This window comes from Seriola lalandi, unplaced genomic scaffold (assembly GCF_002814215.2).
Source record: "Seriola lalandi dorsalis isolate HSWRI2012SDOR001 ecotype SW California unplaced genomic scaffold, Sedor1 jcf7180002054958, whole genome shotgun sequence".
Classification (NCBI taxonomy): domain Eukaryota; kingdom Metazoa; phylum Chordata; class Actinopteri; order Carangiformes; family Carangidae; genus Seriola; species Seriola lalandi.
Window position 1 is genome coordinate 91,803 of NW_019525509.1, and position 15,635 is coordinate 107,437.

The 15,635-nt window shown below is 39.0% G+C and overlaps 4 protein-coding genes and 1 pseudogene across 6 annotated transcripts in view; all 5 read left to right on the forward strand.

The window, feature by feature from the left end:
• The first annotated feature begins 196 nt into the window (after positions 1 to 196).
• LOC111645812 (uncharacterized) lies at positions 197 to 5,418 on the forward strand. The gene is made up of 5 exons (XM_023395121.2): positions 197 to 543; positions 862 to 982; positions 1,996 to 2,207; positions 3,364 to 3,533; positions 4,099 to 5,418. Exons 1-5 carry the CDS (start codon positions 471 to 473, stop codon positions 4,189 to 4,191), a joined length of 669 nt encoding a protein of 222 aa, XP_023250889.1. The 5' UTR covers positions 197 to 470; the 3' UTR covers positions 4,192 to 5,418.
• A 2,965-nt stretch (positions 5,419 to 8,383) lies between these two features.
• Positions 8,384 to 9,583, forward strand: LOC111645819 (trace amine-associated receptor 13c-like). Of its 3 annotated transcripts, none has more exons than XM_023395127.2 (2): positions 8,384 to 8,571; positions 8,782 to 9,583. In XM_023395127.2, exons 1-2 carry the CDS (start codon positions 8,399 to 8,401, stop codon positions 9,581 to 9,583), a joined length of 975 nt encoding a protein of 324 aa, XP_023250895.1. In that variant the 5' UTR covers positions 8,384 to 8,398. The 3 variants fall into 3 exon arrangements, with proteins under 3 accessions (XP_023250895.1, XP_087026877.1, XP_087026878.1); XM_087170751.1 differs by having other exon boundaries at positions 8,399 to 8,477; positions 8,781 to 9,583; XM_087170752.1 differs by having other exon boundaries at positions 8,399 to 8,471; positions 8,796 to 9,583.
• A 1,327-nt stretch (positions 9,584 to 10,910) lies between these two features.
• Positions 10,911 to 11,586, forward strand: LOC147817435 (trace amine-associated receptor 13c-like; annotated as a pseudogene).
• A 174-nt stretch (positions 11,587 to 11,760) lies between these two features.
• LOC111645888 (trace amine-associated receptor 13c-like) lies at positions 11,761 to 13,443 on the forward strand. Its single transcript, XM_023395220.1, has 2 exons — positions 11,761 to 11,944; positions 12,181 to 13,443. The coding sequence occupies exons 1-2, from the start codon at positions 11,775 to 11,777 to the stop codon at positions 13,025 to 13,027; spliced, it is 1,017 nt and encodes a 338-aa protein (XP_023250988.1). The 5' UTR covers positions 11,761 to 11,774; the 3' UTR covers positions 13,028 to 13,443.
• Positions 13,444 to 14,894: 1,451 nt separating this feature from the next.
• The window catches only part of LOC111645870 (trace amine-associated receptor 13c-like), a 1,327-nt gene continuing 586 nt past the window's right edge, over positions 14,895 to 15,635 (forward strand). Inside the window, exons 1-2 of the mRNA XM_087170750.1 lie at positions 14,895 to 15,061; positions 15,480 to 15,635. The exon at positions 15,480 to 15,635 is cut by the window's right edge and continues 586 nt beyond it. Coding sequence (XP_087026876.1) covers positions 14,895 to 15,061; positions 15,480 to 15,635 — 323 coding nt within the window. The remainder of the gene's footprint in view (positions 15,062 to 15,479) is intronic.

The window sequence follows — 15,635 nt, forward strand, 5'->3', positions numbered from 1 at the left end:
CAACTGCATATGAACTTAAAAATGTTAAACACCAATTTTGTGCCTCTAACTTGTAGATTGTGTTCCTTCCACAGAAGGAAATTCTCACACCACAAACGTATGACATCACTCACACCATAACTTGTATATGTAGCGTGCATAGGTTGGGTTATGGTGTGAAACATTTGTTAGCCTTCAAAGGAATGAAGAAAATTATTACTTGCATGGCAAGTGTTATGCACAGGAAATACTGTCTCCCATAGACACTAGAGAAACAAAAGCAGTTTGATTGGCAGTAGATAAGGGGAGCAGGTACTGTGGAAACAGACTCATTGAGCCCAACCTCAGAATTTCCTTTATCGTCAGCTAAGTATCAGAATGAGCTGTTTGTGATTGTGATGTAAGTGTCAGTCGGTGTCAGTTGCTGTACTGAAATTAGGTCCTTCAAGGTTTTTTCTTACCACGGTGTGAGAAGGAGCATAAAGGCTGAGATGACAACTTACAGCTTCAACATCTTCATCATCCTCACAGTTTATCTGAGCTTCAGCTTCCACCCAAGTCAAGGTAGACCTCTCCATTTTATCACCTACTGTCTAAAGGAATTTACTAGATTTTATTTTTTATATTTATTTACTGTATTATAATAATAACAATATAACCAATAATGATGATCAAATGAAATATTGGTTTTCATTTGCATTTTATCCAAGTGCAGATGTTTCCATATTTTTTTATTGTGAGAGAATTTGTAGATATTTTATTACTGATACAGTCTGTGTATTAACAGAATGGAGAATAACTTTCAACAATGTTCAGCCTAGTAAAAGAAAAGGGCTCCATGAAGTATTTTCAGGGAGTTGCTGGATCTTTTTCATTCATCAGGTTTTAAGGTGATTCAGCCGCAGTATCAGACTATAAACCCGGATGGATCAGCCACTATCAGCTGTGAGCACAAAGCAAACGTCAGTTCTGTTAAAGATGTTCGACTCAACCGCGTCTCATTGTATGTATTCTGGTATTTGTGTTATTTTTCGAACTTCTTTGTGTCTCTACGCTATCAGTGTCTGTGACTCTCTTTTTTTTGCACTTCCTGTCCTAAGCAGAGTGTTGTACCTTTAACTGGGTAAATACATAATTAGAATAACAGTGCTAGGCCAAGGCCAAACATCTGCACCACATTGTACAAACACATATGTATCAACACCATTAATAAGTGTGATTTTTTTTAGATCAAGATCCAAATATTATTTCCTGAGAAATTTCGAAAATGTCGAAAAATGCCACCTAGTACCTTGCAATGTTAAGGAAAGTAATAAAAAAAAAAAAGTACTGGATCCAACCCTTTAACTGGATCCACACTTGAATTTAATGAGTTCTTCCTTGACCCACTCCCCATCCCTCCACCAAGTTTGGTGCAAATTGATTCAGTGCTTTTTGTGTATTCCTGCTGACAAACAAACAAACAAACAAACAAACAAACATATGAGCAGTCGAACAACTACTGGCTGAATTGAAATTACATTTTGCAAAGATCTCTTTTTGTCCCCACGGCATGAAGCCCATGGACCTTTACTGCCACAAACAGTCCTGACGACAGGCCAAGTAGTTAGCTGTTTATACCTGTAGTATGTGTGAGGTGCACTGCCCCCCTTTTAACCCATTAACACACTTCACACAACTCGGGGCAACAGCTGGTGCCGCTCTGTCCAAAGGCAAGAAAATCTGCCTATCAGCACCTCCAAAGCTCACCGATTAACATGTTATGCGTTGTTTGTTTAGTCTGCACAAAAGTGTAAAAATGGCAGACTGCTGGTTAATGGGAGGTTATACGTGGGACTGTTTCTTGGCCCTGAGTGTTATCAGTCTTTTCATCTGACTCTTGACAATAAAGCAAATAAGTGCATTTCCCAAAATGCTGAATTATTCCTTTAATTCATTAACTAACCTGACTGAGGACTAAAGACTTGGTCTAGCTGGTAGATGCACTCTGTCTCACGTATCTTTGTCTACTCTCAGACAAGGCGGAGTTGAACGGTTGATGCTCTGCCAGAAGGGAAATACAGGCTGTAAGAACACTGTCATGTATCAAGAGAATCCCAACAAGTTCCTTTTCATCTTACTCAACATCGGGCCAGAGGCCACGAAAGTGGCATACGAGTGTGAGTTCACGGTGAAAACCGGTCCACTAGACAACACCAAGAGAGGAACACCAACCCAACTGCGGGCAGGTATGTCTAAGCCTCTCTAAGATCCAAAGCCTGACGTATGTTATTTCTCTGTGCCATAGAGGTTGTTTGATGTCCAAAAACTATTGGCAACCAAACCAACGCAATACAACATTTTAAACATCTTTCAAAGTTACATGACAAGGTTATATTTGATGTGAACTTACTGACACAGTTACTGACCTTTTGCTTACTGAACAACCAAATGTAGAAATGATGCAAACACACATTTTGAGTTGTTGTGGTGACTTGCCAGTGATAGACCCTCTACCCAGTACCAGCATGGTCATCCCCCGTCACAACTAGCTCGCCAGGATAGAGAGGAGATTAACAAGGGTGGTGGCAGCAGAGCAACTCAGGATCCGCCTCATTCTAACATGGCAGTACAACATTTTGGCATCGCACAGCCTCCGTATCAAAGAGGTCAAAGCTCCAGCAACACTAGCAGTAAAGAGAAGAACTTTATTAGACCGGTATGTTTCGGCTTGCGGCCTTCATCAGGGTCAAGCTGAAACACATCGGTCTAATAAAGTTCCTGCGTTTACTTCAAGTGTTGATGGAGTTTTGACCTCTTTGGATTTTTTCCTTTCTCCTTGCACCTCAGAAGTAGGTGTGAAGGGAGCTGTTTCTCTTTTTTTTTGAGATGCACTTACAATCAAGAACAATCAAGAGTCCAATCATAGCTTGGGGTGCAGCACTTATTTACAGACACAGAGTTTGATTTATTTGGTGTAAGCTGCCAGAAAATTAACATTCACATGAAACATTTCTGTTTGTGCTGTTTTCTCTGAGCTCCTCTCACTGGTTTGTGGTGGCTCTGCCGGAAAGGTCTGTATTTTTGTGCACAAATCAGGATTTACCTACATCTGAATCAAATTTCAAATGTATTAATTTATAGTTTATTTCCTGCAAAATAGTCAAGATTGAAACCATGTTCTTGAGGGCTTTAATAATTTATTTGTATCTTATACTAAATATTCACTCTCTAGTGATGATGTAGGATATCCAACCACATTCTTCTCTCAGTTCACTGCTGAAACTCAACTGGGGACTGTGTGTTGTGTGCTAAATGTAAAGGATATGACGGCCAAACAAATGGGCACTGTGTTGGTGTGTAAACCACCAAAAACAGGAAATAACCTTGCTTTGTTTTTGTCAGGTCAAAACAAAACAGAGGACTACGTACCTCCCTCTCTCTCTCCTCCTCCTCCTCCTCCCCCTTCTCATCTTGTGGGTTATCAACTCATCTGGATTCTGATTGGTCTGCTGGCTCTGATAATACTCTACAGCTCTGTCATCACCTGCGTCTACATCAGATTCAGGATGACTGTATGTCTGTCTGACTTATGGTTTCTCTTACTTGTCATATGTGTTGGTATCTGCTTGTCTGGTTGTGTGTGTAGCAATACTACAAAACAACTTACTGAAAAGCACCTGGGGTTGGATCATTCCCGACTGGTGCAATCAGACTCCATAATTCACCTAAACACCCTTGCACATTGGTCCATATACATATACTTATTTATGTAAATAAATTAATCTACCTCTCATTTCTATCCCTCTAATTTCAAGGCCACATTTGGAAGAAGGGTTAATGATGTGAGATCTAAATTAAACTGATCTAAATTGTGTTATGTCATTTATAAACTCTTACTCTCTCACTTTATTTCTGTTTATTCAGTTTATTCGCCATTTCTTCTACTGTTTTGAACTAAATAAAACTTTAACTGTAGAAGCTACAACAACTAGCTACATTTTAAGGCCTTTGACTGTCTGCATATCAGAGGTACAAAAACAGTTTATAATATTGGACGCTTGTTTATACTTAATGAACTACATATGAAAGAAAAGAAAAACCTAAGAAATCTGTAAATTTTCTGGTCTTGTGTTTCAGAGCAACAACAGAGAACCTGACAACTGCACCTATGTGGAAATGAGGAAAGCTCCTCTGACAGCGGATTCACCTCTCGGCATTTTCTGCGGGTAGCTGACCCGTGTCTTTTAACCACCGCTGAGGGAAAACATGGACACCCCGACCCTTGGGGTGCTATTTCATGCAACTGGTGTCATCGTATCAAACTCTCACTCTGTTTTTGTGGATGTGATGAAAACTCTTGTAATACTGAAGCTAAACAGCAGGGTGAGACAAAGACTGTCTAAAGCAATGATGATTCTGCTACTGTGTTCATCTCTGCTTTTACAGCAGCAACATAATATTATCCATTAAATAGGACATATATACACACACATACATATATATGTATATATATGAATATGTACAATTTATTATTAATTTTTTCAATAATTTTGTTGCGGAAAATATATTTAGTAATCAAAAGGCAACACCTGGGAAAGAGAGAACATGAGGATAAATGGGCAAAGAGAAAAATTAATGAATCGGATATAAAGCCCCTAGAACTGCTCTTCACCATAAATTGTCCTTTTACATTGTCCTTTTTTTCCCAATGATACCTGAAGTCCATGTCCTTTATATTTGCACTATAAATGTTGATTTAACTTTTGTTTATTTCCATTGTGTAGCCAATGTACTTTATTTTATATACTGTATAATTCACATTGCTATTTCGGTCCAGTCTGTAGCAGCACTTTAGGGCTTTACAGGTAATGATGGGCATGTCTCCCACCATGCCCATCATGGCCCCTGATCCAGAAGCCCTCATCACACAGGGGATGGGCCTCCTCCATTAGAATCTGGAGGAGTGGGAAGAAGGGTGAACCCTGCAATGAGCCAAACTCCTACTATAAGTCTGGGTGTTCTGCCCTTAAATATCCCCGAATAAAACAAAAATAAAGAGCCACCTCCATTCCTGCTGCCTTTGAACACGGTAGTAAGTGTATTCACCATGACATGTAGTTACTATTTCATTTGTTTTGTCTTGATATTTGAATGTTCTGTTGTACTTATGTCTGTTTTAGGGTAGCTTTTATTTCGCCTCAACATATTTCATCAATAGAAAATATAAAGGACAACCCTTAAAACATTTGGGCCTCATTTTAAATATGAGGCCCAGTGTTAACATGATGGTTGTGTATCTGACAATACACAGATTTGAGGCCTACAACATAAAATGCATGAATGTATAGCTGCTCCCACTGATTATATTTTAGGTGCAATGCTGACAATGGACAGGAGAGGGAGACACTGGCTCTCTCACACTCATTATTTCTGTCACAGTAAAGACACATGAAAACATCTGCTGCTGTTTGTTGATTTGAAGAATTTAACCTTTATGCAGCATGGATATGAGGCTGCAGTGACGGAAGAGGCCACACAGGATGAACACATTATATCACTCCAAGACAGTTGTGATCATCTGAAAATCCAGAAATATTTATTGACATTGAAGTCTTGTAAAAGCTTTTTTTCTCCTCTAACATGAGGCAGTACATGAATGAACTAAATAAAACTGTTATATGGTTAATTATGATCACTTCCCAAGTAAGAAACGAAGAGACACCAATTTTTTTTATAACTACATGGAAATGTAGTTATTATTAATTTATTATAAATGTACTTACTGAGTGCTGTGGTTAATCATTGGTATTGTCAAGAGAGACTACATCATGTGTTACGTTCAAGATTTCGCATCATGTGGTGATGTGTGGATTTTACGTCATGTGTTTGCTTTGAAACACAGATGTTTTTCTTAACACCTCTGATTGGAACAATCCCCCTGAGATTAGAGTCATCTGACATTAATACAACAAGGTGTGAAACTTTGATGAGAGCGAGTCATGAGAGAGCCATTAGCTGCAGGTGGATGTTTGTTTTGTTAAATTTGCTTGATCCAAATCCAGTCTCACAGGCTTGTGTCAAGTCAGGTCGAAGTGCGCGCGCATGTGTGTGTGTGTGTGTGTGTGTGTGTGTGTGTGGTGCAGATATTGTTAGTATAGCAACACTTTTGGTGGTAGAGTAACACGTCTGCTACTGTTATCTCTCTGGTGAGTGTGGTCAGTGCTTTCTTCATGAAACCAAGAATTCCCTCCTTTTTTCAAAATAAAAGACCCTTCTTTGCCTTAGCAGACCCTAAAGTTGAATCAGGACAGGTCATGTGTCAGCTGAGTTGATCCCATGAAAAGGCCCCGACTGACTGTTACTCCTTCTAACAGAAACAGCTGTTAGTGGCTGATACTAAGAACAGAGAAGGAGTGAATCTTTGGCTATGTACTGTTTTATGTTGTAAATAGTTAACTGGAAATGTTACTTCACCTGTGGCTCAACTGGCAGAGCACGTAGAGCGCGTACCACTTAGGCTCAGTCCTTACTGCAGCGGCCATGGGTTCGAGTCTGACCCATGGCCCTTTGCTGCATGTCATCCCCTCTCTCTCCCCAACTTTCCTGTCACTCTCTCACTGTCCCTATCTGAATAAAGGCATTAAATGTAATTACTGTTATCAAATACTCATGTTCGAAGAAAACAATAAAAGAGCATATTATGATCTAATACAGAGACGAGGTCCAGAAGCTGTCAGAGTGGTACTCTACAAACAACCTACTGATCGACACGAGTAATGAAACCAATGAAATAGTTGTTGACTTCCGGAGGCACAGAGCGGGACAGTGGTTGCTCATTTAACTACCTGTTTTTTTTTATAAGATTGTGTTCCAAATAAATCGCTCTGGTTTCCCGGCTGCTCAGGAACTGCAGGGAAGCAGAGGAGAGCTTCCAATACACTGAGCCTCCATTACAACAAATAAACTACTTTCACTACATGTATCATTATTATTAAAGGAGACAGAGAGATGACTAAACATAAGACACACCAAGCAGAGAGAGCAGGAGAGGGGGCGGGAGAGAAAAATGCCATCGGTAACTGCTGAGCTAAAGAAACTAGCAGATCTGAATAGCATGTAAACAACAAGATAAACCAGCAAGCGGAAATGAGATGATACACTTATTGCAGCAAAGCTATAAAAGCCCTGTTAAGACATAAAGGATTACTTCCCAGTTTGTATTAACACATAATGCAGTAACTTTAACACAGCAAAACGGGAGCAACTCAAAAAGAGGATTTGCACTGAAATACTGCTATGACCAAATTCTACATATCGAACAGAGGGAGTTAGACATAAAGACCTGTCTCCAATAAACATCTGTTACATTCTGGGGTTGAAGTTAATGCAGGCTAAACTATTGTGGGTCACAGACGGAGCCTGTTCTCTGTATAAAGCAGCTTACAGACAGAACGCGGCAACGGCACTGCTGCGCTCTGAAACCCATTGTTTCTAATAGCTTGCACCACGATAGGACAGTTTGACGGTGAGTGCAGCGCAAGTTGCGTTCTGTCTGTAATCAGCATAAGAGATGAAATAAGAAAGATAGTCGGTCTCAGGGCCCCCCAGTGGCTAACTTGGTGCAGCGCAAAAGCCTGAGAAATAACTTTAAAAAGACAGAAAGTCTGTCTCTTCTAACTTTCTCTCTGAGTGATCATTTTACAGTAAATACAGGTGAAATAACAGTCAAGTCTTTGTCTTTAATCTATGTGTTTGGTGTTTTTGTCAGACGACTTTGTGGTTATAAAATCAGGATTTCAGCATAGGCGGTCCAGACATGTACTAGGGTTGACCTAAACTTCTTACTGTCAATTTGATGGAAAAATTATCAACAATTCTGAAGTGCAAAGAAGACTGAGGAAAATAGAAAGAAGGCAAAACATCATACCAGGAAATGTTGGAAGAAACAGGTGGGGAGAAAGGATGAAGACTGACTTCGAGGAAGATGAGCACAGAAAACAAGGTGCTTGTCTCTTCAAAGAGAAAAACAGCAACGGAGGTGCTGGGACAGGGCTGCGCTTTATGGAACATTGACATGAGCATGAACAAAAGTCTTCAGCCCATCCACCAAAATTATATAACCCACTGTGTCACATGTTGAACTTACATCAAGTATAACCAATACTAAAATATGTTTAGAGTCACTGTCGATCATCAGGTACTTGAAAAGAAAAGAACATCATAGCTTAAAATGTTGTTGGAAGACAAGGAGAAAAAAATGAAGGTTGAGTTTGAGGAAGATGAGCACAGAAAACAAGGTGCTTGTCTCTTCAGGGAGAAAAACAGCAGTGGAGGTGAGGCAATAGGAGTAGGAAGGAAGGAAAGAGATAAATCAGATGTATGACAGAGACCTTTGGTCAAAGAGCTACAGGAGCTCAGCAGCCTCCTCTCTCTGGTGATGGAAACCTTGGAGGGAACTGAACTCTGCTTTCCACAACTCTTCAACAACTCCTGCAGGAAGACAAAACGTCCTCACTTTGAGGCCATGCTGATTTATATTCTGGTGTCCTCCATTTCTCTGCTCACTGTGACTCTCAACCTGCTGGTCATCATCTCTATCTCCCACTTCAGGTAGATAAATATTTCACTAAATTATAAAACTGGTAGATAGTAATGAAAAGTTAACAATCTGTGGTACACAAACAGTGATTGCCTGATTTCAAACTGTGAAAAAAAGAGTATTTTTTCCTAAATATTCTTTCTTCAATTTCAGATTTGCTTTTATCTGAATTATAATTGATATTACATATAAAATGATGTATTGCTGGTCTTTCTCTCCAGGAAACTCCAAAACTCCACCAACCTCCTCCTTCTCTCTCTGGCTGTCTCAGATTTCTTCGTGGGCCTCCTCATGTTCTTTCAAATTATGCTCATTGACAGTTGCTGGTTCCTCGGTGACCTCATGTGTGTTCTGTATCAGTATCTAGCATATATTATTACGTCTGCCTCAGTAGGAAACATGGTGCTTATATCTGCCGACCGATATGTTGCCATTTGTGATCCTCTGCGTTATTCTACCAAAGTCACTCAGAAAACAGTTCAAGGCTGTGTTTGTCTGTGTTGGACAGGTTCTATATCTCTTCAAAGTCTCAATCTGAAGGACAACCTGAAACAACCAGGCAGGTATAACTCCTGTTCTGGAGAGTGTATCATTGGGATTAATTATATTTCTGGACTTGCTGATCTTATTTTGACGTTTATCGTTCCCATTACTGTTATTGTTGTTCTGTACATTAGAGTATTTGTGGTGGCTGTGTCTCAGGCTCGTGCCATGCGCTCCCAGATTGCAGCTGTCAGTCTTGTAACTGCTAAGAAATCTGAGATTAAAGCAGCCAGGGCTCTTGGTGTTGTTGTTGTTGTGTTTCTAATATGTTTCTGTCCATATTATTGTGTTGCTCTTACTAGCCCAGATAACTTAATGAATACTTCATCTGCAACGTTTGTAATAAGTCTGATTTATGTGAACTCCTGTTTAAACCCTATCATCTACGCATTTTTTTACCCATGGTTTAGAAAATCAGTTAAGCTCATAGTTATACTGAAGATACTGCAGCCAGACTCCTGTGACGCCAACATACTGTAGAGAGACACTGAAATGAGACTGTTACTATGAACAGAAAAATGTACTTGTTGGTTGGTGATTTAAAGAAATCATACATGTAAAACTCTGGGTATAAAGAGTTTTGCATATTGTTGTCACTATTACATGCAAATCATCTCTTAACATTGTGTCTGTTACACTACATTATTCTCTTAGAATGACTCCCTTTTTATTTTAGCTGAAACAGTGAAGCTATTTAGGGTTTGTTCATATTACTGTGCAATTAATGTCATGACTGTTTCACATTTTTGTTGTGTTTGCTAAAACATGATCCAGCTTTGTGGCTTTTCAAGGCCTTGAGCGCCACAATATCTTCACCCTACATTACACTACATCAATCAACCTAAAAATTGGTATGAATGAGATCGAATGATGTTTTAGCCCGATGTGCATGAGATATCTGGCTGTCAACCATAATCAAAGTAATAACATGAGTTGTGTGGCCAGGTGTATTGACATTTTCTCCAGACAGCTGTTGCACGGAGCTTACAAAATTAGGGTTGTTACCACAGAGCTGATTGAGAAAAATAGGCAGAGGCTACCTGCAATGTTTGTTGCCTCACTCAGGAGTCAGAATAATAAAAATAAATATGAATGACATCAAAATGTACTGTAGCCCGTATGAAATCGGATACCTGAATTTCATGAACCAATTTCACACATTATAGAATGACTGGGACGCAGAGAGAAAATTAAATAGGGTACAATTATAGTAAGAAGAAGTATTTAGTTAAGTGGAATCCAAAGTTCAAAGTTCAATGTATAAGTATGCAAATACCATCTTAAAACAGACTTGACAAAATGTGGACCTATCCTTTAGTGTGATATGTCAGAGTAATAAACATAATTTCAACATAATAAATTGTATGCCTAAGTTACTTGGCCTTGTACTATTGTGCTGTCATGACTTGTGCGCTGAGACAGGGCTGCGCTTTATGGAACATTGACATGAGGACGAACCAAAGTCTTCAGCCCATCCACCAAAATTATATAACCCAATATGTCACATGTTGAACTTATATCAAGTATAACCAATACTAAAATATGTTTGGAGTCACTGTCGATCATCAGGTACTTGAAAAGAAAAAACGTCATAGTTTAAAATTTTGTTAGAAGACAAGGAGAAAAAAATGAAGGTTGAGTTTGAGGAAGATGAGCACAGAAAACAAGGTGCTTGTCTCTTTGGATACAAAAACAGCAGTGGAGGTGAGGCAATAGGAGTAGGCAGGAAGGAAAGAGATAAATCAGATGTATGACAAGGACCTTTCAAATTACGGCCACTGACGACTGCTGGTTCCTCTGTGACCTCATGTGTGTTCTGTATCAGTATCTAGCATATATTATTACGTCTGCCTCAGTAGGAAACATGGTGCTTATATCTATTGACCGCTATGTGGCTATTTGTGATCCTCTGCATTATTCTACCAAAGTAACTCAGAAAAGAGTTAAGATCTGTGTTTGTCTGTGTTGGACAAGTTCAATAGTCTTACAAAGTCTAAATCATAAAGAAACAACCAGGGAGGTATAACTCCTGTTCTGGAGAGTGTATCCTTGGCATTACCTACATTGCTGGACTTACAGATCTTTTTTTGACTTTCATTGTTCCCATTACTGTTATTGTTGTTCTGTACATGAGAGTATTTGTGGTGGCTGTGTCTCAGGCTCGTGCCATGCGCTTCCAGGTTACGGCTGTCACTTTTGTAACTGATAAGAAATCTGAGATTAAAGCAGCCAGGGCTCTTGGTGTTGTTGTTGTTGTGTTTCTAATATGTTTCTGTCCATATTATTGTGTTGCTCTCACAAGCCCAGATAACTTAATGAGTTCATCTGCAACGTTTGTAATAAGTTTGATTTATGTGAACTCCTGTCTAAACCCTATCACCTATGCCTTTTTCTATCCGTGGTTTAGAAAATCAGTTAACCTCATAACCCTTGTTATATTTAACACACTGCAGCCAGACTCCTGTGAGGCCAACATGCTGTAGAGAGATACTGCTTTACTATGAACAGAAAAAATTACTTACTAAAGGAAGGAGGTGATGTAATATTGGACAGAAAAGATGGGAGTAATGGAGCAAGAGAGATGATGGGAGGAGACTTAAATCAACTGTATAATGGGTAGTCGTCTCCAAAAAGCTGCCAGAACTATGCAGCTTCTCTCCACCTCGCTCTGATGATGGACACTGGAGCTGAACTCTGCTTTTCACAGCTCCTCAACAATTCCTGCAAGAAGCCCACACCGCCTCAGTCTAATGCTATGTTTTTTTATATTGTGATCTCCTCCATCTCTCTGCTTACTTCAGCTCTCAACCTGCTGGTCATCATCTCTATCTCCCACTTCAGGCAGATATACTCTCAGCATATGCTAATATATTTTCATGATGAAGTAATGTCACTGAAGATAGATTTCAATTGTGCACCCTTTAATGTGAATATTTTAGTTAATTTTGTGTTTTAAAATCCTAGCTTGAAAATATTACATATTCAACTAAATGTAAACAGAATTTATTGTTAAACATACTAAGCCTGTAACTGCTATTGATGATAATCTTATGTGTGATTGTATTCTTCCTCCCCAGGCAGCTCCATAGCCCCACCAACCTCCTCATCCTCTCCCTGGCTGTCTCAGACCTCCTTGTGGGTCTCCTGCTGATGCCGGTTGAAATCTTTTTCACAGAGGCCTGCTGGTTCCTGGGTGAACTAATGTGTGCTCTGTATTATGTTGCAGTTTTCACCATCACCTCCTCTTCAGTTGGAAATATGGTGCTCATATCGATTGATCGTTATTTGGCTATTTGTGACCCTCTACGTTACACCACCAGAGTTACTCTGGGCAGAACAAGAATCTGTGTTTGTCTGTGTTGGATCTGCTCTGTTCTATATAACAGTCTCATTTTAAAAGACTTTCTGAGACAACCTTTTTCACAGAATTCCTGCTATGGAGAGTGTATACTTGTCCTTAGCTACATCACAGGAGCTGTTGACTTTGTTTTTACCTTTATTTGCCCCATTACTGTGATCATATTTCTGTATATGAGAGTATTTGTGGTGGCTGTGTCTCAGGCTCAAGCTGTGCGGCCCCATATTACAGGTGTCACACTCCAGCGCTCAGTGAGAGTAACTGCTAAGAAATCTGAGATGAAAGCAGCCAGGACTCTTGGTGTTGTCATAGTTGTGTTTCTAATATGTTTCTGTCCATATTACTGTAACAGTCTCACAAGCCAGGTAATCTTGCTCAATGCTTCATCTGCAGCCTTTGTAATGTTTTGGTTTTATTTTAACTCCTGTGTGAACCCTATTATCTACGCCCTTTTCTATCCATGGTTTAGAAAATCAGTTAAACTCATTGTTACACTTAAGATACTGCAGCCTGACTCCTGTGAGGCCAACATGCTGGAGAGAGCCACTGCATGCTGCCTGAAATGAGATCCCTACCATGAACAGAAAAATGTACTAGGTCATTTTGTTGAGTAATTAGTAGCTAAGTAGTAATTAACCCAAACATCACCTTTAGGATGTAGTCTGGAAGTATCTGGGCTGTGATGGATGTTTTATTGTCTTTGCTGTGTACTCAATCTAAAAAGATACCATGGGTTTAAAGTCCCAACTTCTATTCATAATTTGAACATACAGGAAACTACAATTTTTATAGATTCCTGAAGTCTGGACCAACAGATGTCAGCAGACACTTGTATCTTCCCTGGTGATTCTGTGCCAGGTTTGTAATGCAGATATAGAAGATGTAGAAACATACATGTATATCAGTAAGGAATAATATTACATTGCCTGTTTTTCAATGAAAACAAAACATGAACTTGATTTATATTGTAATAACAAACAGATTGCGGCACACCAGCCAATAAAGACAATTTTGACTGATGGGCTAATGTAAATGATTTGTACTGATTCCAACTGCATCCACAATAAACCAACATATGAGAAAGGCAGAAAAGTAAAACAAATAAAAAGTTAAATAACTAAATGCAACCAAATCTCAGAGGGATTATATCTGTATTTCAGTACTCTTTGAAGAATGTAAAGATAGTTCACATAAAAGCCAATTAAACATACCTTGTTACATCTTTGACCGGATCTATAATATCTATCTCTATAATGTCTTATACGGCCTTAAAATTCAACACATAATAATGTGAGTGCTGTCTTTTTTATTTTTTTCCTTTTCCTTTAATATTACTCTGCCTTTTCCGTTCTTGACCATGGTTGTTTCAGAATAAGAGAGTCCTTTCTTTATATTAAACAGCAATAAAAACCATAAAACAAAATGCTTTTCTGGATACACTAAACAAACTACATATTTATATAGAAGCACACTGCATGCATACGGATGAATAAGGGAAAAGCTCTCGACATTTATGTTATACAGAGCTCATAATTATGAGATCTTAATTTTGTAATCATGAAGTACTGATCTTGTAATTTTGAGAAAAGGTTAAGGTGGTTATCAATCATCGCTGTTTGAAAAGGAGAGCATAATGATGCAACATGCTTTAGTCGTCTATCCTATCTACACAATGAATATGAGCTTTAATATGTATATAATGAAGCACTTAAAAATCTTTTTCTTTTATGAATGCAATGCACCTCTGTAAATCTCTGAATCTATGTACAGTAAATCAGTTAAACAGTTAAATTAGTATCTGGTATAAACTACATTACTGTCACTCAGTTCAACACACACATGGGTTTTTCCGGACAGCTAAAGGAAGTTAGTTTTATGCGGAACTCGCAATGTGTCTTTCTTGACTGGTATGTAACAGCTGTTCATGCTAACATTAACTGTGTAGCAATAGCAAAACTTACAAATAGCTCCTTTTAATGACTCTGCTCTACTTGTGCTAGTTATCCTACATTTGAACATGTCACTCATATCTAAATGGTTGATTGACTAATTATCTGCCTGGCTGTATGTAATTTAAATTTAATTTAATAATTGAATTTAAAAATGTGCTACTTCAGCTCTAATCCAGGTGCCTGTCGCTGTCTGTAGTCACCACTGGGTGGTCTGGAGCAATGTCCCACCCACACTGATTGGTTACACTTCATGAGTAATAGCCTATCAATGCTGAAGGCAACTGTGTACACAGACAGGCACAGACTACAGAGGGAGGTGATGAGGCTGAGGGGAGGGACTTCAGTCCCTGTTGGAGGAAAAAAAATCGCAGTAATAGAGCGATGATGGGAGAAAAAGACTTACATCACTCAACTGTATAATGGATAGTCTTGGTCAAAAACCTGCCAGAACTCGGCAGCTTCTCTCCATCTCTCTCTGATGATGGAGAATGGAACTGAACTCTGCTTTCCACAGCTCTTCAACAATTCCTGCAAAAAACCCACGCCGCCTCAGTCTGATCCAATGTTTGTTTACGTTCTGCTATCCTCCATCTCTCTGCTTACTTCAGCTCTCAACCTGCTGGTCATCATCTCCATCTCCCACTTCAGGCAGATATACTCTCAGCATATGCTAATATATTTTCATGATGATAGTTTATGTGAAGTAATGTCACTTGAGATAGATTTCAATTGTATGCCCTTTAATGTGAATATTTCGGTTAATTTTGTGTTCTAAAAATCCTAGCTGGAATATATGATGTATTCAACAAAATGTAAAGCAGGCACTCCAGAAGTAATCAGCTTACGCTAATATATTTCCATAATGATAATTCATGCGAAGTAATGTCATTGAAGTGGAGCACTGATTTAAATTCTTTTAAATGAATTTTCTGCTTTTTGTTTTAAAATCCTAGCTTGATAATATTACATATTCAAATAAATGTAAACAGAATTTATTGTTAAACATACTAAGCCTGTAACTGCTATTGATGATAATCTTATGTGTGATTGTATTCTTCCTCCCCAGGCAGCTCCATAGCCCCACCAACCTCCTCATCCTCTCCCTGGCTGTCTCAGACCTCCTTGTGGGTCTCCTGCTGATGCCGGTTGAAATCTTTTTCACAGAGGCCTGCTGGTTCCTGGGTGAACTAATGTGTGCTCTGTATTATGTTGCAGTTTTCAC